Source organism: Anneissia japonica, unplaced genomic scaffold (genome assembly GCF_011630105.1).
Source record: "Anneissia japonica isolate Jap-2015-1 unplaced genomic scaffold, ASM1163010v1 scaffold288128_len588385_cov197, whole genome shotgun sequence".
Lineage (NCBI taxonomy): Eukaryota > Metazoa > Echinodermata > Crinoidea > Comatulida > Comatulidae > Anneissia > Anneissia japonica.
The window spans coordinates 371,905-398,517 of NW_022731216.1; the positions used below are offsets into that span (position 1 = coordinate 371,905).

The 26,613-nt window shown below is 32.1% G+C and overlaps 1 protein-coding gene across 3 annotated transcripts in view; it reads left to right on the forward strand.

Moving 5' to 3' along the window:
• LOC117115260 (irregular chiasm C-roughest protein-like) overlaps positions 1 to 17,368 on the forward strand; it is a 28,946-nt gene extending 11,578 nt beyond the window's left edge. For all 3 annotated transcript variants that reach the window (XM_033258973.1, XM_033258972.1, XM_033258974.1), the window contains exon 2: positions 9,907 to 17,368. In XM_033258973.1, coding sequence (XP_033114864.1) covers positions 10,208 to 11,524 — 1,317 coding nt within the window. In that variant the 5' untranslated portion in view covers positions 9,907 to 10,207 and the 3' untranslated portion in view covers positions 11,525 to 17,368. The remainder of the gene's footprint in view (positions 1 to 9,906) is intronic.
• The last annotated feature ends 9,245 nt before the right edge of the window (positions 17,369 to 26,613 follow it).

A 26,613-nucleotide genomic window follows, 5' to 3' on the forward strand; every position in this document is an offset into this window, starting at 1 on the left:
CCCTCTTTAGCTGATGTGAGGTAAGAGAGTTTATTTAAAAGATAACAGTTACATTTAATAATTTAAATTGTTCGGATGAAATATATATATATATGAAAATCAGAGTTGTTGCATAGGCATATTGTATATGTAAATTAAAACACATAGGTAGTAGTAGATTTACCTCAAAATTATATATACATACTGACATGGTAGGGGAATATATAAATTTATACATGCATGTGTGGGTGTGTGTATGGGTGTTTATTTCACTCACCCTTTCATCAAAACTCCATTAACATAATATAAACATATTCATGTTTTATGTTATACAGGCATGCAATTCATCCATTTTCTACACAATAGGAGGAATATGAAATATAATACTTGAAACAATATCAATATTGTATTGACAATCATCGCTTTATGGTCGTGTTTTTCAACTTCTAATGCTTTGGCAATATCATTTTACGACTTTGTCGCATATCAAATTATGAAATAATATGATAAGTTAAATGTGAAAAAAAAAGTAGGGGAAAAAGAAACAACTGCTTGCAAAAGAAATCTAGAATTAGCCACTGATAACATAGCACCTCTCCACTATCTATATGTATAGTAAATCTATATGCTACTAAAATAATGTATATACACTGGTGGACGTAGAAAGGAATATAAAGGGAATACATCCAGATATTTGTCTAAAAGAGAGGAAGGGGGAATAAGATCCCAATTAATCCCCTCTTCAAGCTCCACCTCATTTGAAATTTGCTGAGGTATTTACCTCATTCCTCTGTGCTCCTTCATTTTCTTATTGCTTCTCCTGATCAGTCCCTATGTCAGTATCTCTAGATACATCACTGATAACACCTCCCATACATTTTCCCAATAAATGAGGCATGTTGTGGCAAAATGGCTAAGTTATAGAAAAATTGAAATTCAATTTATAGGTATTTTCAGATACCTGAGTATGTAATCTTTAGAATGAAGGGTCATTCATTGAAATTAAACAATTCAAGACTTTAGTTATTGGAAAGTGAAAGTACAACACTCTTAGAGTAAAGAAAAAAAGAAAAATTTGAGTAATTGCATTCCTAAGTTATTTGTGCATACATTGTTTAATAGGATTAACTACAAAAATAACATTAAATAAATGATTTGTTGACCATTTCAAGAACTAAAAATTTGGGACATGATTAATTAGACATTAAACTTTGATCTACAGTGAAAAAAAAATTGTGATTTTGGGGTTATTTTTGAGCTCCCATATGTTATAGCTCATTTACTCAATACTGTCTTGTTTCACAACTTAACCATATTGCAACGACATGCCTCAAATTAAGAAAAAAACATAAAGATATTTATTATATTATTTTTTACAATATACAGATACAGATAACTTTATTGTCATAAAAATACAGCATACAGTTAAAATATGGTGAATTTCATGGAAAATTAGCAAAGTTAAAAATCTAAAAAGCCTTTTAAAAATTACTCTTTTAAAAAGATTACACAATGCTCGTCACACTGCTTGTGTTCTTAGGCAAGACACTTTATCTGAATTTGCCTCTCTTTACCCAGGAGTATAAATGGGTACCTGGTAGGAGGTGAATGATTCGGAATGCAATTAGTAGTGCTGATTACACACTCATAACTAGGAGTACTCCCCAGGGAGTGGAGGAGGTTGCACGTCGTGTATGCTTTATTCTCTATCCAAATGACCAGGGCAAAAAGCACTGCGAGACTCTGGTATAAGCCTATATAAATGCTAAAACAAAGTAAAATAAATAAATAAAGATTATTTTTCTGATTTATATACTTTTCACTACAAAAAATTCTTAAATTAATTACCAGCCAATTTAGAGCTATATGATTGAATTATTTATATTACAAACTTATATTGTTTGAATTTCATCCATCCAGAGATCCACCCTAAATAGCCTATCTATCTAATTAGATAGAATTTCATTCCTCTCTTTAAGTGAAATATATAGGATAGGTGATAAACCCTATATCTCCACAAAGGAAGAGATTTACCTGATTTAAGCCTAAAACCCTTTTAACGGCAGACTTAACGCCAAAGCCAATAACCTTCAATCGTTGTCTCCAGTACGCTAAGTTCAATGACATATACATCTACTCTGTCTTCTGTGTAAGCAATACCTTCATTCACGCTCAAAATTTTAATCATTTAATGACAACAGATGTAATGTTTGTCTAAAGTAAAAGGCTTTATCTGTGGTTTACGACATGATTTATAAAATATTGTCAGCGCACAAAGCAGTGTTTTTCCAATAAGAAAATTAAATTCAGTAACTATTTGGGATGTGCAGATGGCAACCAAATTGGTAGCACCAAGAGTGATGGTTTGGGGATATAATTGCAAGTACTGTGGGACTAAAATTATGAATGTTACTAGCCTAATATCAACCTTTAAGAGATAATATAATGATTCATTATTTCAATTATTTTAAATAACCATACAAAAAAAACTGTTTACAAAATACATATGGAAATGTAATATTTGCAAAATTCCATAATATTATTTTTTTGTTGTAATTTAGGTCTAGTATTATTAACATTTCTTATTTGATGACCATATTGTTCAATATAGGGTTAAGAAGAATTTGCGATTTACTTCTTTAATACAGTACATATTATTACAATAGTATCATATTGGTCAAAGTTAATGTTCAAATACATTTTTCATTTGTATGACAAAAATAAATGACTGCTTTGAAATTGAACAATAATTTTATGAGCTACATATTTAAAATTTTCACTGGAACCTTCAATTCTGACAATTAATACTATCAAAATTAATGCTGACAAAAAACTGTTATATGCCCATATATAGTCATGATGTGCCTATATATAGTCATGATATGATGTCATCATGACTATATTTAGGCATTTCACATGTTTTTTGTCAAATTAAATTTTATAATCTGGACAGAGCTTTAGGTAAATGCTTTGTTTTGAGTTGGTATAATTACTGGATTTGAACCCACGACCCTGAGATTAGAAGGCTAACATCTATCATCAATACTGTAAATTTAAATTTAATCGAGAATATAAGCATATTTTGGAAGGTTCTCTGAAATATAGGACGCGATCGGGTACATGTTGTGAAGTCACAGATGATTGAATGCGTCCTAGGGTCAAATTTGTCACACAATCAAACATCTGGTTAGAGTAGACACAGATATTAGTGAGCTTTTGATTGCATGACACGGTAGGACGTAGAACATAATGACATCACTTAGAAGTCATTTGCACATGCGAGAATGTTAAGTTCTCCTCGTCGTGTGGATTCTAGGACCCACTTTTACCAAATATATATTGTGCAGAGAACGAAGGATGGTCACGCATGAGTGAACCGATTCTAGTGTTGCATCATCATGCAAATCAATAGACCCTAATATTTTTGTTTCAGTTATATTTAGTACCTTTTATGACCCATTAAATCCAATGCCGTAGCCAGAATTTTCAAACAGTGTAGGGCAACATCAGGGTGGATCCATTTTATGCGTAAATTCAAATAATGTGGACCCATTTTCCTAAAAGTTCTCCCATTTTTATGCAAAAATATGAATAATCTGGACCCGTTTTCTTAAAAACTCACCCATTTTATGAAAAATATCAGAAATCTGGACCCATTTTCTTAAAAGTCGACCCATTTTACACATAATATGAGAAATCTGGACCTATTTTTTAAATGTGGTCCCTTTCTTTGTGGACTCAATAGAAAAATTGTGTGAGACTGTCCCAAATGTCCCAATAGCTGGCTACAGCTATGAAATGATAGACCTACTCCAACGGGTCCAGGAAGTCGAAATAGAGGGGACCCAGGGAGGATCTTGTGCAAATAGAATGTCCATCCACCTCAGCCCCACGACGATTGAGGCTGAGGTCAGAAAAAATTATGATTATGGCACCTCTAAATGGTTGGAAATGGCACTCTTAGATTAAAAGTTGAATACAATTATGTCTATTTTCTCTATATTTTTTGTTTATAATTGTGACCCAAGCACACAAAAGGGCTGTAAACGCACACTGCACTGTACTGAGAAACAAGCCTCCATAGCCAGAATAGGGCGTAGAACGTGAATTTTGTGTGAATTGGGTTTTTGTGTAATAAATAAAGTATAAATTTAAGTTTAAAATTCCAACTGTAAGAGGTAAAATTTAGCCATTTTGGGATGGGAGCTAGTGAAAATGAATAGAAACCTGCTGAAAAAAAAAGCATTTTTCTCAAAACTTGATTTAAGAAAGTTGATAAGATGACAATTATTCAAATGGTCATAACTTTGCTTCCAGAAACCCGATTGAGTTCATTTAACTGTCATTTTAAAGTAAATGATATGTTCTATGCCATTATAACAAAAACTCATATTAGCTTGAGGACAAGTTTACAGCCTTTTTGTGAGCTTGGGTCACAATTTGAAAAAAAAAAAGTTATTATTAATAATAATAATAACAATACTGTAATGACATTGCAGCGTTCGAAAGATGTTCGTAAAATGTTTGTCACTGGTGCTGGGAACAGTCACAAAAGTGGAAAGGGGGGGGGAACAGGCCCCCCCCCAGTAGAAAAAGCTGGTGGGCCAATAGACCCCCCTGGCCTCCTCGCTTCCGCTGCCGTAGATATAAGATATCTAAATAATTAAAATATAACTTGTTTCACCCAAAATAGAACATGGCAGAACAAAAAAGTCTTTTGTTGACCATCCACATGTTAAATGTTAAAAGGTAGTCTCCCATTTTACTCTTTTCCCCTTTTTTGTTTATATAACTGATATAGTCTAAAAGTAACACCAGTACACCATTTCATGCTATAAATTGCCAGAAAATGATACAGTGATGTTTTTGGTTTTCGAAGCTATGCAATCCGTGATTTTTCATTTCCTGTTTGTTCCTATGTCAAAAATTATTATTTTCCCAACCTGACAAAACGTCAGCCCAACTGGTATGTTCATCTGGTAAATTATTTAAATTAATTTTACTACCAATATAGATCTTGCTATCTAGACCCATAATAAACCATTAGGGATCTTAAAAATAAGCAATGACTCCGTCAGCGTTAATTGAAAGCTTAGAAAGTACAGATAACGATGGTTGGTCTTTAATTAAAATATACTAATAGGTTTAAGAATTGCACAATACATATAATTTATGATAGAAATTATTTGTTTATAAATCCATTTGCTTTAATGAAATTTAATGACTGCAAATTTATAACTACGGTTTTGTTAAATCCAATTAAATCCAAAATAATGTTGACTGACTTGACTTGTATCAAGTAATTCTTATAGTACAAAAATAGTAACCTAAATTAACATAAATAAAAATAACAAGAACAATACCCTATTGTTTAAATAATTTCTGTAAAAATAGTTGTTTTGTAGAAATTATTTGTATATAAATCCATTTGCTTTAATGAAATTTAATGACTAAAAATATATAACTTATGATTTTGTTAAATCCAATTAAATCCTAACATTATTAACTTGATTTGTATCAAATAATTCTTATAGTACAAAAATACCATAGTGTTTAAATAAGAATTTCTGTACAAAAAAAAAATCAACAATACCAGATGCTTCATTACAAGTTGATAAATTGTGTAATCACTTTAAATTATCCAATTGTAAATAAAAAACATCCATAATTGGTTTAATCTACATTTTAAAATACATATTCTAACCAAAAGTATTGTCAAATATGAGTTCTATAAAATGCAGGTACAGTACTCTACAATTTCAAAGTATAACTGAGATTTAGTCTGTGAAAAAAAAGCATTATACATGAGATAAAAATCAATTGAGTATAATAAGGAAACAGTTGACAATATTCATTGCATATGAATTATTGATAACACTTCAAACGGCTTGAATATAAAAATATGCATTATGGTAATTAAAAACATATCAACTCGGTAAAGAGGTTTTTTAATGAACAATGCCGGAATTTCAATATTTTATCCTTAATGTTCCTGATGTAATTAATATAATGTGTGCTTTGAATATTATTTTTCCTCATTGTCAAATTAGACAAGCCTAAGAGAATTCAAAAGCAGCGAAAGATAAAAAAAAATTAAATTTATGTGAAATAGTCGGTACATGAAAGCAATATTTAAATCACTTGTTCTAATAGAGAAGATTACAGGGAGTAGAGTGGTATGTTATAATCAGACATAATGGATTAGGTTTATCAAATTAATTTCTAGTATTGAATAATAAAGTATGTAGATATTTAGAAAGAGATCAGTAGAAAATGATGGGATTAGTATCACTTGCATTTTGTGATAATGAACAAGACAGCGGCTTAGCTCAATCGGCTAAACTGGTGGTAGCCGGCCACTGCGTGTGCGCTGCACCGTAAAGATCTCTAGGTCCCTGGTTCAATTCCTATCACTGCTCTCCTGAAATTTTTACGAAATTTTTACGAAATTAACATTTTAATCTTTCCTATAATTGTTGTATCTTTATTTTGTGTAATGTTGTAGATTTTATTTTATATAAACAGCGCAACAACAGAATTACATGACAACATGTCGGAAGCATTTTGCAAGTGGTCCGGCCATTACAGTCAGAGCGGGAGGTGGGGGGTCTTAACAAATTTAGTTGTCCAAATTTGTGGGGTCTGAGAGCATCCACTTCAGCCCCCCCCCCCCCATAATTGTTGAACAACTTTTTTGCAACTCTGAATGCCCGGAAATAGATGCTGACAATGTGTAGGGCTGGTAGCCCCTCCCCTCAAGAGGCAGCCATAAGAAATAAAGTTAGCACGGAGGTAGAGATTATGTTGGAAATGGTACCTCTGGATGCCTGGAGATAGAAGCTGGCAAACCTGTATAGCCACCACCCCTCCCCATCCTGTCTATTGGCAGCAAATATTTAAAGTTAGTGGGGACTAGAGTTTATACCCCCTCAGCCCCACTATGTTTGGGGCTGAAGTGAGCAAATTTTGAAAATATGGCATCTAAATATAGCTACTTTATTGTCATAAAAATATGTAGTACCATGATATACACTGTATATCATACTTTTAATAAATTTATGTATATTAGAATATTTGCTCCCAACGTACATTATACTAGTATTTAATTTTCAAAGTTTCGTGGCTTGAATATAATCCCATAGCTGACTTGAGGATTTGTGAGTAATGTTCATGAGGTACCCTCCCTTAGGTAGATTTTTAAAGAATATGATCTTACAGGGAAACATATCCTTACTGGTATGATTCAAGGAAAAAAGAGAGATAACAAAAGCCTATAACCCTGTTTATGTCAGGTAGACTATGTAGGTACCTCCATGTACAGATCTAACAGGTGATAAAGACAGAGCACTAACATTCAAGGGCTATCCAGCTTTTTTGTAAGAGTGGTTTAATGTGGTTGGTATTACAGGGGGTTCAGGGGTCATACTGCGGAAACTTTGTTTACCTGGATGCTCGGAAAAAATATGAAATAGGCCTAATTATGATGATGATAACTGTGATAATGAGGATGATGATAATGATAATGATGATGTCGATGCCGATCATCGACGATGATGATGTTGGTAATGATTTTGAGTGATAAGACAGTAATATAGACTAAGTGAAGGGAGTCCAATCTACAATCAAGGAAAAATAATGGCCCCCGGTAAGGGTGCAGGGAAAGCTCCAAGAAAAATCACCAGTTTTGATTTGGTATAGACTAATTTGGATTTCTATATTTAGTCTTATAAAATAGTAATACTGTACTTCCAGAGATCAAGCCATATACTCCGATTGACATACGGGGACTAAAAAGCTGGACAAAAATTTGATTCTGGTTGTAGCGTATATGCTTGTTTGGAATTGATTTTAATCTAGTTATCATTGCTTTTCTTCGCATTGGAATTATTAATGTTGTTGGGTCGCCCACCCGTCACAAATCTGGACATCCCCCACCACCCCTCGTTTGACACCATGACAAGGTCATCAGACTAAATTAATATTCAAATCCAATCAAAGACGTTATTGTGATTGCTATTCCCTAATATTGTGGTCTAAAAGTATAATTTTGGGATGCCCGAAAATAGCAACAGGCAATTGTAGAGCCATTACCCCTCCCCAGCAAGGGGCAGAGACAACATGCCTAATGTGAACAAATTATGAAATTAATATGCATCTGTGACACTACAAAATAGCAGTTGGCAACCAAGAATAGCAAGTAATCTGGGCCAACTTCATCTGTATAAGCCTTGTGTGGTTACTACAACCCCCAACATTTTATGCATGGTTAATTGTAATTATATATTTATACCTCTAAACATTGTAAACATTTTTTCTTTCTTTTTTTAGTTGGTGTAGAATTGCCTCTTATTTTCCATTCTCTCCTATTTTATATTTTTAATTAAATGTAACATTTCTACCTTTAATGTAATCTTTGATATTTAATATGTGAAACTGAATATTCATGTAATTTTATGTATTTTTAATCTTTAGACATTTATTTTTAATATCATTTTGTATTTTTATGGCGACACTGTTTTTGGTGCTTTGACAAACTATTGGGTCTTTAATAAATACAAAAAAAATTAATTATGAACATAAAAGTGTAAGCCTAATAGAATTAAGAAAAAGTGGTCCGGCCAAAGCCGGTGCGGTTCCGACGGCCCTGGACAATGTTTCTGTTCACTTAAAATCCTGTCCCTATCTGTTATGTACAATTTTTAAAATATAAAATACACCTTTATTTAACATAAATATTATTAATCTAAACAATCCAAATCCAAACTTAGACTTACAAGGCACATTTACTATGTCTTTATGCTCTAGTATGCTTTAATAAAATGAAATAATGGGGAAAAAAGATATTCTTTAGGTAAACAATGCAGTGATGATACAATTTAAAGCAAGATATATTTAAATAGGTAGTGGTATTATTTTTCCACATTATGTGGGGCTTGTCATGCCGAAACCAGCAGTGTGACAAAATGACTTTCGAATATAAATACTCCACATTGTAAGCTTTAAAATGATGGGTCATTTACTGGATTAAATTTACTATTGCCTATGTTATGAGTAAATATATTACACTTCTCTGTACTAAAGTATACAATACTGTCACATTCTTATGCTAATTACTCAGTTTAAAGAACTAGCAACAGTACACTGGTTTTTGGATAGCAAGCCTCAAATTGTGGTAATATGAACTGGGAAAATGTCTGCCCTTTAAATGCCAGGTAATTCCCATAGTTTTCTATGACCCACTTGCCCAAAATTGTAATTTTTTGATGTTCTTATTTTGTGAATTTGTGACTGAATTGTTTTTTTATCGTATTTTTGATGTTCTTTTTTCTTGACCGATTTTTATAATTTTTGGTTTTATTAGACTTTGTACCTGAACTTTTTGTATTGTATTTTTTATGTTTCCTTCTGTTTTTTTTTATTGTGTACCTTTGCTGTAAATTTGTACTCCAATTCAGCCCTTTGGGCTGCTATTGTACTTTTAGTGGTTTTTTGAAATAAAGAATTGAATTGAAAAATACTGCTGTATGATTTCTGAATACTGTATTGCAATACAAATCCACCCACTGATATCCACCTCCTACGTTTAGAAATAGAATACATTTTAAGCTGCTATGGATGAAGACAGCATTAAATGTACCTTCAAGTTTTAAAAGCATCAGGACTTTAGTGTTTGCTTTAAAATAAAAGGTTAGGGCAAGTGGGTTGTTTTATTGGTACACACGGCTTAACACATGAAAATACGAAAAGTTATCACTCAAACTACAATTAATTTACAATCAAATAGATCTTTAAAACATTTCTTAGTACTCTGTATATATTATGATAATCCATTCAACGTATTAAAAAAAAAATTTGTTTAGAATGATACTAGTGCTTTGCTATGTACCTTTTATGTATTCAAACTTTCTTATGTTTTTATTTTTTCAGCATGATCAGGTCACCAGTGATTTAAGAAGTATTGTATATCTTTATTATTAAGTACCTAGTGAGACATGGTAGGCTGATGTTGAACAGTTACTGTGGAAATCCTGACAAATACAACAGTGGATATGCGCACAGAATAAATCTGTTACCAACATTCTTCTAGTACATTGAATATTAAACTGTGCTTTTAGCAGATGAAGCAGAAAAACAAATATTATACTCATTTTATCTATAAAAGCAGACCAAAATTTCTATAAAAAAAAAGTGGATTGGCTGTAATAGTTGGAATAGTTTTCTCATCAGAATGAGAATGACTGGGCTAGATTTAATTTTGGCGATCACTGTATTATATGCAACTTCTATGGAATCTGTTAATGCACAGAATTTAGTTTCAATAATGATGTCAGATGATCAAACTCTAGTGGAAGGAGAGACGGCAAAATTCTATTGTACAACTGACATGACAGAAAGGACTTATTGGAACTGGAAAAAAGATAACAAAATTATTGGTGAAGAAAGAGACTTGCGGGTATATGTTAGCTTAATTGCTGATAATATGCTACAGCTAATGATAGCAAAAGTCCAAGTTGAAGATGCAAATTATAATTTCCAATGTTGTATCAAAACAAATGAAATGCTGGTAGAGAAATGTAAAAATTTGAGGTTTCCATCAATTCTTGAAGTACCACATGACACTTATCCAACGTGTGAACTGAACAAGAATCCTGCAATTGTTGGTGAACTAGCAACTGTTGAATGTTGTTGTGAAGTTATCAACCCGATGCCAACTTTAACATGGGTTGGGGTTTCATCGGTTGAACGTAATATCCATGATAAACTCGAATGCATCTCACATACATTCAAGGTGAAACGAGATCACGAGAAAGAGCCAATGGTGTGCGAAATGACAACAAATACAACAAAGAGAATACAGAGAAACTGCACCAGCGGGAAAATTCAAGTTCTGTACAAGCCAGATGTAAAGATACAGGGTGATCTGCCATTCCAAAAAGATACTGAAGTGGTTTTGATTTGTATAGCGGTGGCCGATCCGCCTGACAGAAAATACCATTGGTCTTTCAACCGGCCATTATCCAATGGGGTCTTGAAAGAAAATGGTATGGTAATCCACCTAAAGTTAACACCAGAAGATGAAGGAACTGTTATTACATGTGAAGTAGAAAATAGAATTGGAAAAGGAAGTGCAAATTTAACGGTGCATATTGGAAAGGCAGGCACAACACAGAAAGTACCACCTGGTCAAGGGCCATCTTATGTGAACACTCCACCAACAATGACCGAGGATTCTACAATTCTGGCAATTGTGGGTGTTAGCTTACTTTTTGTGTCGTTCGTGATTGCTGCTGCACTTTGCTATTTTGTGCTCTTAACCCCAACTCCACGCCACCCCTTGGACTATACAGGGAGCATTATCCCACAACCAGACATCTATTTTGAGCCAAAGGATAACATAGTCGGTAGCTCCACAAGTACAGGCCAACGCCACGTTGGCATCCAAGTGCCCGGTGGAGTGGACTCGGAACCGGTTTATATGGAAGTTCCAGGTTCAGACAAGGGAAGCCAATCACAATATTCAACAAGTCGATCTGTTTACGTATGATAACTCACAATATATTGTTCTATATATACTGTAAATAAGACCAGAAACTGTGAACATTAAGTCAAACATTAACAACAATTAACAGACATTTATAATGTACTGGTAATTAGTTGAAGATGCTCATAGTGCAACAAAAAGTCCGAGCTTCAATTATTATTTTTATGTAATGTATATAAAGTATATATTATACGTTTTTACATCCATCCTGTAAGTGGCGAAATATAGCTGTGGATTTGGAAATAATTATATAACATAAATAGATTTAAAAAGGCTTATATCAATAAAATAAGTGACCAAAAAAAAAAAATGCACAAAACACATCAGGTCTGTGCCATCAATTACTTTCTTCTTTTAATCTAATAAAGTTTAAAGATCAAAGTAAAGTATCATCTATTCTGTACCCCTCAATCAGTGGCATATCTGGGGTGCATGCGGAAACACATCCTCCCAAAATATACTTGTTAGCGACCCCACACCTAATTAAGCTCCACCACTTCACCTTCGCACCACCCCATTTCAAGACTACTTCGCCACTGTCATCTATTAATTCGTTATACCCACTTCATATTATTCAATTGATTTCAAGCAAACTCATTCTTTCGCAGTTTACATTCCCCACAATGCACTTTCACCTTCATAAAAACATATCCCTTGAATACAAAGTAAAATATATTTGACCTAAACTTGAAATAATCTAATGTACCTATCAATGTTAAAGAATCTGTACCAAAAAGTCTTCACTTGTATTTAATACCAGCATTGAATTATATTTACAATGATATCTTCTTGTAACTTATACATTTAAATGACAATTTGTTGAATTATCTTGATTTATTTATTTATTTATTTATTATTTAATTTTATTTTGCTGCGCATGGTGATACCCATCGGCACTGACTTCCGTGGGACAATTTATAATAAAGTAGAAAAACCTGCAAATATTACAAATTTGCGGGAGTTGGGTTATTTCCTGGGAGCTTCTTGCTTGATTGGGGGAGGCTGTCCTGATCTCCGGGAGGCTCCTACGAGTTCCGGCAGACCTGGGACCCCGGTTGCTGTGTTACCTTTGTTCAGGGCATGAATGACACAAGCAATTGTTGTTTTTTTTTTTTATCATACCTTATTCAATTGATTTTTAAAATAAATTCTGTATAGCTATTTTGTGATCTTTGAATAAAATAAATGTTACTTTTGATGTATGCTTAAATCTAATAGATATCCCACTACTGTATGCCACCACTGTGGCTTAGTGGATATACATCCAAATCATCATTGCTTGTCCAAATTATGCTGCTTAGCAAAATGAAAAACACAACTGTATGCTTTTTGAAATTGTTCAAATATTTTTTAGTACAAATCGTTTTTCTGTTTAATTCTGTTTTTTTACTTAATCACCAGTAACATTATAAGTAAGGAAGTCAGTATTCCCTAGTCTTTAATGACTTATTCTTGTAAAGGGAACACTGCATCTCTTGTTAATAAAAAAAAAATTATGGTATCAATCACAAGAAGATACGAATGGTTTGGAGGAAATAAGATGTTCTCATTTACCCTTGCAATATTTTGTGACAGAATACTAGAGGTTTCAAAATGTATGCCTACTCTGTATCTAGTATTATATAACCCACAAATAATGCTGGTACTGACATCTTTAAATATAGACTTTTCTGATGCTAGCTGACATGGTTTCTTCCTATTGATATCAGTTATCAAGATTACTTACGTGGATTCAAAATTATAAATAGATTTCAAGCAAATTCTATACTAGTTATATTGCTGAACATGCATTAAAAAAATAACTGGGTTTCTATTACAATTAGGTAAAGCAACTGAAGTTATGAAATCCTACACAAGTATAACTTTGGTAGAGATACTTCTCTAATAATAAGCTGACCATGCAAAGATTTTCTGTGTAACATCCTTGAATTACCTTCCTTTTACCGTTTTAAACAAAAATATTTCTATTGAAATGTAATACAGATAGGAAATACTCTATAAAGTGAAATTTGTAATTTGTTATTAATTTTGAATTTTCTAGAATACTTTCACAAGTGTACCTTTACATGAATATGATAATGTCAAAACCATTAGCGAAGAAAAAGGCACGGTACATGGGCAAAAGCATCCAGCAAAATTAATAAGAAACTACTTTAGATGTGTTTCCTATTTGTATTGTTTCAATAGAAATATATCTGTTGAAATAAGGTTTTTGTATACTGTAAATTTATGATTTTGTTTGATATTCTTTGCTAGTGTACCATTCCTGAATATGACAACGTCAAATTGGTTTTCATTATGTTTTAACTGTTGAATATGATGGATAGAAAGTATAAATTAGTCTTAAAATGTAGATTAGCACCAAAACAAGGTCCATTGCATGATGAGAAAAACCAATAAAAACACTAAACAAAGCATACTGTATGCTAAAAAACAAAGAATTGTTCAAATTAAAACCATAGTAAAATAACACATACTGTATAAAAATGTTTAAAAGCTCAACACTTAGATCAAAGTAAATTTTGAAATAATTTTCTGTTTATGATTGGTTAAAATGTACTAAAGTACTTTTAATTTCTCATAATAAATTTTTATAGTTTACATAATATTTTGCAGTGTTGAAAAATCCATTGTTTAATACAAAGTTTTATAATTTCATAATTCAATTCGAAATTTCTACATTATATTATATAAAGTTTGTTTATTATAGTTTCCTTTTAAAATACATTAAACTGGAAAGCCTATATAGCATTTCAGTCTCGGAAACAAAAGAAAATTTGTGTTACAAAATCAGCAGGTCTCTAATCGGCAATCTTAAGAAGGAAAGTTTATCCGAAACAAAAACTATGGGAGTCCTTAATTAAGTAGTTATAGGATTTGTATGGAACACATCTCAGAAGCTTTTAAAGTGTTAGTGTATTTATGGAAACGTGCGACTGATCCAAACATTTAAAATAAATCTTGTAAAGTAACTATCAGTTTTTTTGCTTTTTTCTTTTTACGAGAAACTTTAAATAATAAATCTTGACCAGGATGTTGCCAGGTTAACAGCATACAGTAACATTTTACAGAAAGGTTCACAAGCAGCACATAACTAGTTAAACATTATTATCACTATTTTTTATCATCATTTTTATTATCACTAGAATTTATATTTGAGCTTTTTTATTGAACAAAGCAACCATACAGAAACTAATAAAGGTGGATATAGTAATGTCATTCATTATCGTCAACAGTGGCAGATCCAGCAGTGACGAATACAAGAGGGCCTTGCCAGCCCGCCCCCCACCCCCCACCACACCACTAAATTTTTCAAAATAATAAAAATGGGAAAAAAAAAAAAGAACATTATATTTTAATTTAAAGTCTGGGAGTGCCATTTCCGGCCATCTAGCGGTGCCATAATCATAAACTTTCTTAACTCAGCCCCAACCATCGTGGCGCTGATGTGAAAGTCCCTCCCTTGGCATCCCTCTATCTCAAAATCCTGGAACCACCACTGTCCAGTATTCGTTTTTGTAAATTGTTTGTAGTACACATTTTAATATATCCCTACAAACTTTCACATTATAATAAATGATAAATATCTAGATGTGTTTGCTATAGTGAGTTTATTTTTTGGTTAAAATTACTCAAGAAAAAAAAACAGTTTCTGAACTTTGAATAAGAAATTAATTAATTTGATTTTCTTTAAGAATAAGAAGTTCAAAAGTTCACTCCTTTACGCATCCTTAAAGCGAAGAACAGTAGACGATGAACTGGACATTTAATAGCACTTCGATGATTATCCACTAGCTGTCATCACATCTTTAGAATAGCACATCAGTACTTAGAAGAAGAAGATTTATTCTCCTACTGCTTTCATGCGGAAAAAACACTTCAAACCACTTTTGTTTTGTCAGAGTAGCAGTATCAGTAAAACCTTCATTAGCAATAGAAAAGTAAACAGAAGATTTATGTAATTGCGTTATTGAAAGGTAACACTTAACGGCATTACGCGAGCAAAGTGTTATCTCTCAGCATGCCGACAATTTAAGGTGATTTCACACAGTGCGATATCTCCCCGGGTGAGTTATCTTTCCAAGGCCACCATGCAATAAAAAATCCTGTAAATCTAAAGCCAATACGGCAATGGAGAGCAGGGGTTTTCTATGAGCAGAATCTTTCATTCACATGTTTCATGTTAAATTTTCGAAAGTATTGATAACAGTTTGTTTTTGTCAAAATTGTTTGTAAGATATACAATAAATAGAATTAATTTATTAGTGGTAAAACATGTCACAAAACATTTTAATGAAGGTTACATTTTTTTAACTATGTATTCATTCAGGCCTGTTACAGTAGATGTCATAAAGAACAGAAACATTGACAATTTGTATTAGAGTACCCCAATGAGCAAATTCTCATCAGAGAAAACCAATTACTGTACTACATTAATGTTTTCCTGGGGATGAAGAGGTTAGAGGTAAAGGAAGAGATCTGATGTGTAGCTATAAGAAATTTAATGAGTTTTGGATGACTAATCAGGATCTGGTCAAATTTTGTTCTCTCCACCATTTTTTTTTGATAGGTTATATATTAATGTATCATCACTGCATTTTGTAAAAGGAATTCACATGGTTAAAATATTGTGTGAGCAAATAAAGGTATTATTATTAATTAATAATAACAACAAGAGTATTTTATTAAAGGAGTTAGTATACTTTGTATTAACATATTTGGTCATTAAATTATATTAAAATTTCTTTATTATCAAGTGTGTATGTAATCATTGTGTGATGTTATATGAATTAATTAAATATAACAAAAATATTATAAGACCATCAAAGAAAATGTTATCATATTTGAATTAACAATTGGAAGTGCTCTTCTAAACATAAGGCAACCCCTACTATTAGTGTCTTGGAGGTCAAGAACCTTGGATGGAAATATATTCAAGATTCAACCTGTATATTGCCAGCATGGGAAATTATCTGTCTACAATAAGCAAACAAAAAGTTCACATATGTATGGACGTTCTATATTACAATAGCAACTGTTTATGCATTTCTAGTGTAGGCTATGGGAATAAGGTACTTTTAAAGGACAGCTGGTAAAGGAAATTAATATAATGACTAACATTTTCTATAAACATTATTTCACAGTGGTATATCCAGGAAATTTTATAAAGGGGATTCATCCTCTGAACAATGCAAGGCAAAAAACTAGGAAGAGAGTATTTCAATGGCTTGTGGAACCATATCGATGAGAGCACAACAACATACCACTCTTAAGATTTAGAAAAAGATATTTTAAACATAATTTTAAGTTTATTTGGTAGTATCTTTGGTTTTTTTTGGTTTTAAGTTTTTCTGTTTTAAGTTTTCATGATATGTAAAAGGTACATATATGGCCTTGTAGAAGAATCTTGGTGATCGAGCTCTGTTGTAAAAGAAAGGTATTATTATTATTATTATTATTATTATTATTATTATTATTATTATAGCTATGACTACATTATAAATTGGTTTTATAATGTCTAAAGTAACTTACCTTGCTATTTAGTTGAATGAATTTACTATTGTTTTTTTTTCCATGTTTGAACAAAAAAAAAGGGATCATGAGCAGTCCCCTAGTTATGCCACTGTTTCAAATTAAAATTGTTACTTTTGTTTCGAGGTGTTTTGAATGAGTCTGGTGAGACAAAATATAGATTTGTTGCACTGTAATTAATTTTATTGAATGTACATCAAGGTTTAATACTCAAATGTCAAATAAAGAAAATGTAATTATACTGTAAAAATTGTTCTAATCATATTGATTGTTACTCTCAATATGGATTGTAAATAAAAAGTACAATAACTGAAATATGTTTATCTTTCATTTTGTACATTACAAAGTTTTTCTTTCTGAAAATTCCAGCACATTAGTGACTATCTGGATTTTTAAAGAAATTTTAGTTTCAAGCTACACCACACAGCCCAACAATTCCCCCAAAAAATGTTTTTGAAAAAATGACATTAAATCTTGTTTCATGTTTAGTTCACATAAACCACATACAGTGTCTTTCATTACCGCATAGACACATAAACTACTACTTTACAGGTTATCAAACTCTCAATTGCTGTTTAAGATCCCCACACACGGTCAATGGAAATAGTATTCTTTGCCACACAATACTTAAGACTTAAAGTTTAGTATTATGATTACGACAAAGATACTGATAATGATGATTGAAATGAAAGCATTAAGACAATTATGATAAAGTTAAAAATGGATTTAATGGTAATGAGGGTAATCACCAATCAAATAATTAAGTTTAATATTGAGGTTTACACAAATGCAATGACTACAAGCTACAACATAATGGAATATATATATATGGGGCTTGCTATCTCAAAACCAGCATCAATATACCAAAAAATGAAAATTCACTTTTTAATATATTCTATTCTACACATTGTAAGCTTTAAAATGATGGGTAATTTACTGGAATTGACTTACTATTGCCAAACTTTCATCGGCCAACTGAGTGCGAACACTGGATGTACTCCTACTGACCTAACAAATGCAATAAAAGATCATAATTGGTGGCGTAAACGAGTAAAACAATCCTCAGCATGCTCAACTAGATGATGGCCACATATCTATTTGCTTAAAATTTGTATTTATATATTAAATAAGACATCAACCTCTATTGGGATAGTGGTAGACCGGTCTTTTTTTCAAAATTCTAATGAAAATGTCGTAATTCCATCTTTGTAAAGAAAGACAACATGCATAGGGTGCCATTTGGCCAACCTCAGTCTCAATATATGGATCTGTTGATAAAAGTTGAATGTTGTCATCATCGCAGTGGCTGCCATTGACATCATTGTCGAAATCATCCTCATCACCATCGTCATCACTATCATCATCATCATCACCACCACCACCATAATCATCATCACCATCATCTTCATCACCATCATCATATTTACTATCACCATCACCATAATCATCATCATCATCCTCACCAAATTATTATTCTTATTAATATTCTTCTATTATTTATTATCGCTTTCCTAAATATTAGCATGAAATGTGATAATGATAATGATGCAATGACAGCCAGAACCATGTTATCTTCTATTAAGAAAAGTGAGAACAAAATTTTACTGTAGGCTGGTATACTGGTTATGTCTCCATTATACAAATGTGGCAACACAATCTTGGAAATTAGGTATTGTGTGCAGCCACACTATATTGATCTACTCAACCTAATTTTAGAAATAAATGAATTGAAAAAATAGCAATAAATTTTTATCTGATAATATCATAAATATAACATTTGAAATTTAGATATTATGCAATATCTATAGAAACAAAATATTATGAAAAGGAAATTTTACAAAATAAATAAGACTTAATAATATTTTTTTGTGTGCCTTTTCTATAAGTATTATGCAATGTCTTTAATTATTTATACAAATAGTTATCGAAAATTTAATAGGTTTCATAGGATTGTAATATTTTTTTAAGAGCTATAACGGAAATAATAAAATTTCTAGTACCTCAGTACTTTCTATACAGAAAAAATAAAGCTAAAATATGAACTACTATTGCACTTTTTATCATAACATTTGAAGGATATTAATCAATATTTAAAAAAAAATTGCATAAGGTATTATTATTAAAGTTGTACCATAAAATATGCAGTTTCTATGATGTATTAAATGGAGCCGTAGGCTTGCCTTCAATTGCGGGTTCAACTCCCATGACCAAAAGCAACTCAGCTCAGACTTAAGCCGGGCACACAGCACTGATGGCAGACTGTTTACATGTCTCATACATATGATTTGCGTACAAAAAAAAATATCTTGTCACTCCTTCAGTAAGACTGGCAATTAGTCAAAGTTTCATAATGGCAAATGGACCAAACCTATGGAACAATTAGGACACACTTCAAACTATATTACGTCCAGCAATTTGTTAAGACTTAAAACAAAAATTAAACAAGAGCTTATGGAAAATATTATCCATCTATATTTGCCTACTTAACCTAACCATAATTAAAAAAATGATTATGAAATGTAACTGCTAAAATTCCTGAACCATGAGAGAGAAAACAGTGTAATACTTTAATACGTCTTATCTTATTATTTATTTAATATATATAGAAACGTGAATTAAGGCATATTTCAAAGCATTTTGAAAGTAAATCTCTATATAAGCATATCCAAATTGTCATACTGTCTTTTTAATTACTATATATTTTGTTAAGAGGGTCCTCTGAGACAGAAACTGGTCTCTATGTTGATTCTCGACCATAGTAAATGTTCGCTTATTTTGATATGTATGTTGTATTATTGTTATTTCCGTCAATTATGGTCAGTAACATATCTATAGATTGAATTGAATAGTGTAGAGTTGTAGACAGAGCCTGATGAGTGTGAAATAATAGCTATAAATATAGTTACAAACATTATTTTTAATATGGCAAAATAAGCTTGGTATATGTTACAATAATGGGGACAATAATACATCTAACAGAGAAATACACATTCTTTTTAGTATGATTGAAAATTTCTTATCAAAAATTGTAATAGGAAATGATTATAATGAAACAACAGATGGCAAAAAAGCGTTGACCATCTAGAGACCCATGGTAGTAGGGTAAAGAGAAAGCAACTTGTACACTGACCTACAGACGCTGAGAGGCGTTAATTTAGCAGTGGATAAAACAGCTGATGATGGCCTAAGATGGGAATAAATATTTGGATGATGGTTTTGCAGTCCCGAGAAGGCTCAAAGAAGTCATGAGGTAAATTGATTCTGATGTTTTCCTTTAAAAAATAATAGCTAGTTAACATTTATAAATTTTGTTTGTAACAAAGATGATAATAAATATTTTAGAAAAATGTCTCCCATCAGGATTCGAACAAAAGACTTTCCGATTACTCTTCAGATAGTCTACAAACTGAGCTGTGAGGCCAATTGGTATACACGCTTAGATTTTCCCATTAAGATAGGTTTTTTTTCTCAAGGTATTCATTGCTTATTATGCAATATTGCATAATAAGCAATTAATAATAGTAAATCACATGAAAGTAACTTTGGTATGAAGATACAAGTCCATTGGTGTTAATTAAAGATGATAATAAATATTTGAGAAATCAAGTATTTTTTTACAAAAATTATGCCGCATGTGTTGCTCATCACCAGACTGTCATATGTGCTCTGTCATACGTTCCAACAATTTGCTAGTAAAAAACGGGAGAAGTTGGCGCGAAGCGCCACTGAGGGCTTTTGCTTTTCGGGGAGGGGGTTCAGAAGGGGTACACTCATTACATGGGGGTCCAGTGGGTGTAACCTCAGTGGTGCGCCATATTCTTCAGGGGCTTCGCTGCCCTGGAACAGTTTCAGGAGATTTTGAGCGATGCCCGACCACACCCACTTTTTTTGTTGAGGACATCGGCCTCCCCTATTTAATGTGTTATAATTTCATAAGGGTAAATCTCATGATTCTTACGCTTATTTATAGTCTTTAATAATCAGACACCAATCATGAACCAGTGGATATATATATATATATATATATACACATATATGTAAGTATATTACAATCAAACACTATTGTGACAGTACATTTCCCAGGTGAAATAGTACCGAACGATATTTCGTTCTTGACCTAGGCCTATCCATCTCACGCAAAATAAGGGTCACCTGCTAGGTCAACAAAACGGATGTTTTGATTTTGAACACATTGCATTGTTGTCCAAAATTTTGCATGATGGGATAACAATTTGTAGGGAATTTTAAAATAATTTATTGGAGAAATTATCGAAGAAATTACAAGTGCTACGGAAACACGGCCTAAACTTTTCGATAAAAGATGAAGTAAATTAGTAAACAAAATTATCATTGGTGATTTTTGTTCTTAATTTTAAAATCATTACAGATAGATTGATATTTTAGCCATTTACCTCAAAGCACTAATATATCAATTTATAAAAATCATTAATTTTAACTTCATGGGGCATTAGCTTCAGTTCGTGAATATGATTTTGTCAATGTATGAAATTCATGATTGTTAATAAATATTAGAGAGTTCATTAGAAATATAAGCGCGCTTTTAAACAAGAGGTAGACTGTATGAAACTTATTTAATCTCTTTAGCATCTACCTGTATGCATTATTCTCAGTCACCCGAAATACAAATACCAGTACATTAATTAAAGATTTTGAATATTCATACACAGTTCTTGTTAATTAACTTCTAGCTTGTTTACAACGTTGACTAACAAAGTCTGCATTTGGGACTTTAATACTAACAAACTATGATTAGTGATAATAAATAGGAAAAAACGATTATAATATGATTAATGTGACCTGAAGCAGCCACAAATTGACTGTAAATCAGAACATAGGAGCTTTTCCTCATTAACATGCAGTGGCGGCACCAGCGGGGGGGCAGGGAGGGCTTAAGCCCCCACCGGACAGGTCAAGGCCCCCCCCCCCCCGCCGGACAGAGCTCGTCGGGCAGTCAGACCATAAAACATATAAAAATAGGCCCACACCAAGCCAACACATGTCTGTCACAGTCTGAGAGTGCCATTATCAGCCATCCAGAGGTTGATATTCTTTAAAAAATCTCATTCGGGAGGGGGAACCCCCTCTCAACCAGTTCATCCAGCTCGAGCCTAGGAGCTCAAGTCCCCCCTGTTGGACAACTGAGACTTGAACTAGGGCTACAATGCAGAGGTGATTGTCAAGTTGAGAGCTTTAACCACAATAGAACCCAATCCTCAGTCGATTTTCAGTCTATCTACCTTCTGAAATTTTATAGGCTGAGGGTGAATATTGTTTAATACAGTAATAATCACAAATGCCTTTTACTAGATGCACCTTTTTGTAAGTCTTGCAGTAATTTTGAAGATGATCTAAGCACGGAAAATGGCCAAATTAGAGGGTAAAAAAAAAACCCTGCACAAAAAAGAAAACAGGAAAGAAATAGAAAAATCATCTGTATAGAAACAATACTTTTTTGCTTTCACGTGTAAAGACAATTACTAATAAAAGTCTGACAGACTAGAATGTTTTACTAAATACATATAAAAAAATATACTGTAATATGTTAAGAAATGTAAATAGTACAAAGATTAAACAACAATCCTAATACATTAGTATTTACTCAGTCAACAGCCATCTTCAAGAACTCAGTGGTGGATCCAGCAATTCAAAATAAAGGTGGCCCAGGGAGAGACCTTCACAGATGGAGGATCTAGACCACCTCAGCCCTACCATAGTTTGGGTAGAAGTAAGGAAATTTATGATTATGGCACCAGCACCAACTGGGCCGCCTTCGAATCTCCCACTGCAAACTGTATTGGATGCTGAATATATAAGCTGATTGTCAGATGGAGGAACAGTTATGTATGTTGCCAGTATAAAAAAACATTAAAGGTATTTGAGTCATTACATAAGCGAGTTTGAGTGTTTACGTCACAAGTGACAAGTTGGTTGATTAATGTAATCTGTAAACAAAAAATATTAGGTGAAATGAAAAATGCTACAAAATTCTGGATATTTAAAAAGGATCAAATATATTATACTGCACTTATAAATATTAAAACACAACTGCAAAAGTATACATACACCTGGATCCACAAAACTAGTACAAGTATTAAAGACCCGGGAAAGATTTAAGCTGGACCATGGGAAACATTAGCACAACCCTGGGAAAATTTAAGCACAACCCTGGGATATTATATATAGGTGCCTGGAAAATTAATACAGGCGTCTAAATGATGTTTGCATGCTTCTGGAAAATTGAATGTCGGCCTGTTCTGAATTTGTTTACCGAAATTTAAAATCAATATTATAGGAGCATAGTCGAATGTGTGTGTGCATGATTTTTACCCATGGAATGTGCATTGATTCAAAAGGAGGATACTTACCTGGAATTTTGCTAGCATAACTAAAATTCCAAGTTGCTTTGTACAGGAATTATGACGTCCCTAACAATATAGTCCTGTATGCATTAATATATCTGTAGTAAAATGCATGCATGGGCCTACATCTGGGGTGGGTGTAAACATTACAGGTCTCCCTCCAATTAAAAACCACTTTTGGGACCAGGGTTTCCATGGTCTTATAGCAGATTTGATCTTTAATTAGAAAAAAATATTATACAAAAATAAAAGATAGACATAATTATGGGCCTGCAGAAAGCTGGTCTTTAAATGGAGGTGGTCTTTAATTGGATCTTTAAGTAGATGAAGACCAGTAGTCTGAGGACCAAAAGTGATTTAAAAAAAAAAAAACCTAAATTCAAAATATACAAATTTAGAAACGAAAACACATATAATAATAAGCTTTATTTAAAAACACACGGAAATCTTGGCTCAACTAACAGTTGTTATTCTGCAAGGCCGTGTATACAACAATTTAACCAGAAAAAAAAATGAAATGACTTAAAATAAGCAAATCAAACAATTGTTTAAACACACAAATATCTAAACTAGACTTAAATCTTAAACTAACTTAATTACACTAAACAAACTCGAACAAAACAAAAATACTGTAGTTTATGTAAGAAACTACCATAAAGGTGTTAACAGTTACGTGTTATTACAATGTCGCAATTATATACTTTTTAAATAAGGACAATTTCTTAACTGTTTTTACATCATTGCTAATTTCATTCCAAAGTTTGGCACCTCTATATGACAAACTTCTGGTTTTGGCAATATTAATTCTGGTTTAGTTCTTATATTATAGTAATTGTTTTTAGAGACAAATCTGTTAGATAAATAATGAGGTACAAGGTTATTCATAATCTTAAACATAGTGATGGCCTCATTTATATACAACCTTTGGTCTAAATTCATCCATTTAAGGCTTTGCAGAGCTTGAGTACTGGAAAATAATTTTAGCTGCACGGTTTTGTAGAATTTGGAGAGTTTTACTTTGTATTTGATTTGTACGTCCCCATACAACATGGCAATATTCAAGATGTGGTGCCATGAGTGATTTGTATAATTTGACTGGCTTTTTTCTGACAAAAATATATATCATAAATTAACAATTCCATAATGAAAGTAAATAATAACAGAATCAACAATAATTACAGACCTGTGCATCAATGTGTATGGCTCTATAAATGACAATAAAATGTATTAAATATATATCAAATATAAATTATATGTTATTAATGGGCAGGGGTAAAGATACAAGTTGATTTAAGCATTAAGCTATGAGGAAAGTCCACTTGATATTGTTCCATGACGAGGATCAATTGCATTAGACTTACAAGTAGCTACACGTATGTATTCTGGCCACTTGAAGCATAGGAGATAAGAGAAGCAATAATTAAATCCTAACTATAAGGTGCTTATTCATAATACATTTGAGGTGACTCAAGTTATATGTTTAGTGGAAACTAGCATCTGGTAGCATGCAGTGACCATCCAACTTGTTAATTGGCACTGGTTTTCATTGTCCAAATATTAAATCAAACACTCACTTTAAATACAAGAGTACTATAAATATACATTCCCGCATAAATGCGCACACTTAAGTTCTTAACATTTGATAGGCGCAGCGGCACTCATTGGAGAATTTGCGATAGATGTAGTTAAAATTTCATTTTAAAAGCATATTTAACCAGGGGGACCGTCCACATGTGTCAATAGGGAGTCTTGGTTTATATTTGTTCGTTAGTGTAAATACAGTAGTGAATGAATTCAAGGGGGTCCCAGCCGACCCAGTCCCCCTAAATTTGTTAAAATTATAATAAAAATTTATAAAAAAAAAAAAATTATCCAATTTTGAGTCTAAGAGTTCCATTTCCGGCCATCTAGAAGTTCCATAATCATAAAATTTTCTTACAGTACCTCAGCCCCAACCATGCTAGTGCTGAGGTAGTATAGACCCTCCATCTGTGAAAATTCCTCTCTAGGCCCCTCTATTTCAAATTCTTTGATAACGCCACTGATATAGTCTGTTCTCTCTGCATGTTCTTTTTCTTTTTTCAAACAATGATTATCTTTCCCTTGAGAATGGAATGGATAGGCAGATAGATATACTGTACGGCTATACACGTTCTTCCAACTAGTCGTGCCACACAGTCACATCTAAGTCCTGAATTCGGTAATCAGACAGATTGTAAGTAACAAGGAATGGAGAGATAAAACAACAATAGATGAATAACTAAAAACAAACTACACAACTTGGATGAATAAAAGATTAAAAAAAAAATCAATATGATTTCAAATAGGCCAAAAAATAGATGCATAAATATTTATTGAAATCTGCAGCAGATCAGATTCCAGATAAACAATTCGAAACCAACATGGCTTCAAAATTTGACCAATTTTGAAATTATTTAATGTGCAGATAATTCATTATTTTTAATAAATTTAAATTAATAAATTAATTTCATTGTCTTTCAGGCTTGATTTTTTTCTAATTGATTTGGCCAATTTATTATTATTAAAAAGCAGATATTCTATTTTTATAAATGAATTGCGACTTTTATGGAAAATTTTGAAATTACTAATTGTAAATAAATTGTTATTTAAGAATTGTAAATATTTCTCAATAAATTTTATGTCTTTTTAAATTTTTAAATAATTATTTGACCTAGTATATCACTCATTGTTATTCCTAATTGTAATTTTTCACAATCTGTTTTTTTTATTTATTTTTTTTATTACTACAATCATTTATTTCTTAAATTTATCATCATTAATCGCTATCTCCACCTACGGCAGAATGCGCACTGACATGAGTTATTTGTTTCCACAGTTCTCTGTCTTTTAATTTATATGAATGTTTAAATGGTACTGTTATTCAACCACTCGTGTCTTTATGGTTTACATTGTAATTATTGTTTTTTCACTTTTTATTATGAACCTCGTTTGTGCAATTGTCAATGTTCTCATTTTGTATTAAGGCCCCAATGCAAACAACACTTTTCTTTTTTTAACTTTCTTGGGTTTTTCCTTGGTTCTTTCAGATATTGTCATTTGTTTTGTTGTATGATTTTTTTGTCATTTATATATTGTATTTCAAATCTAAATGAATTGAATCAAACTAAACTGAACTATAATAAATTTCTTAAATACACA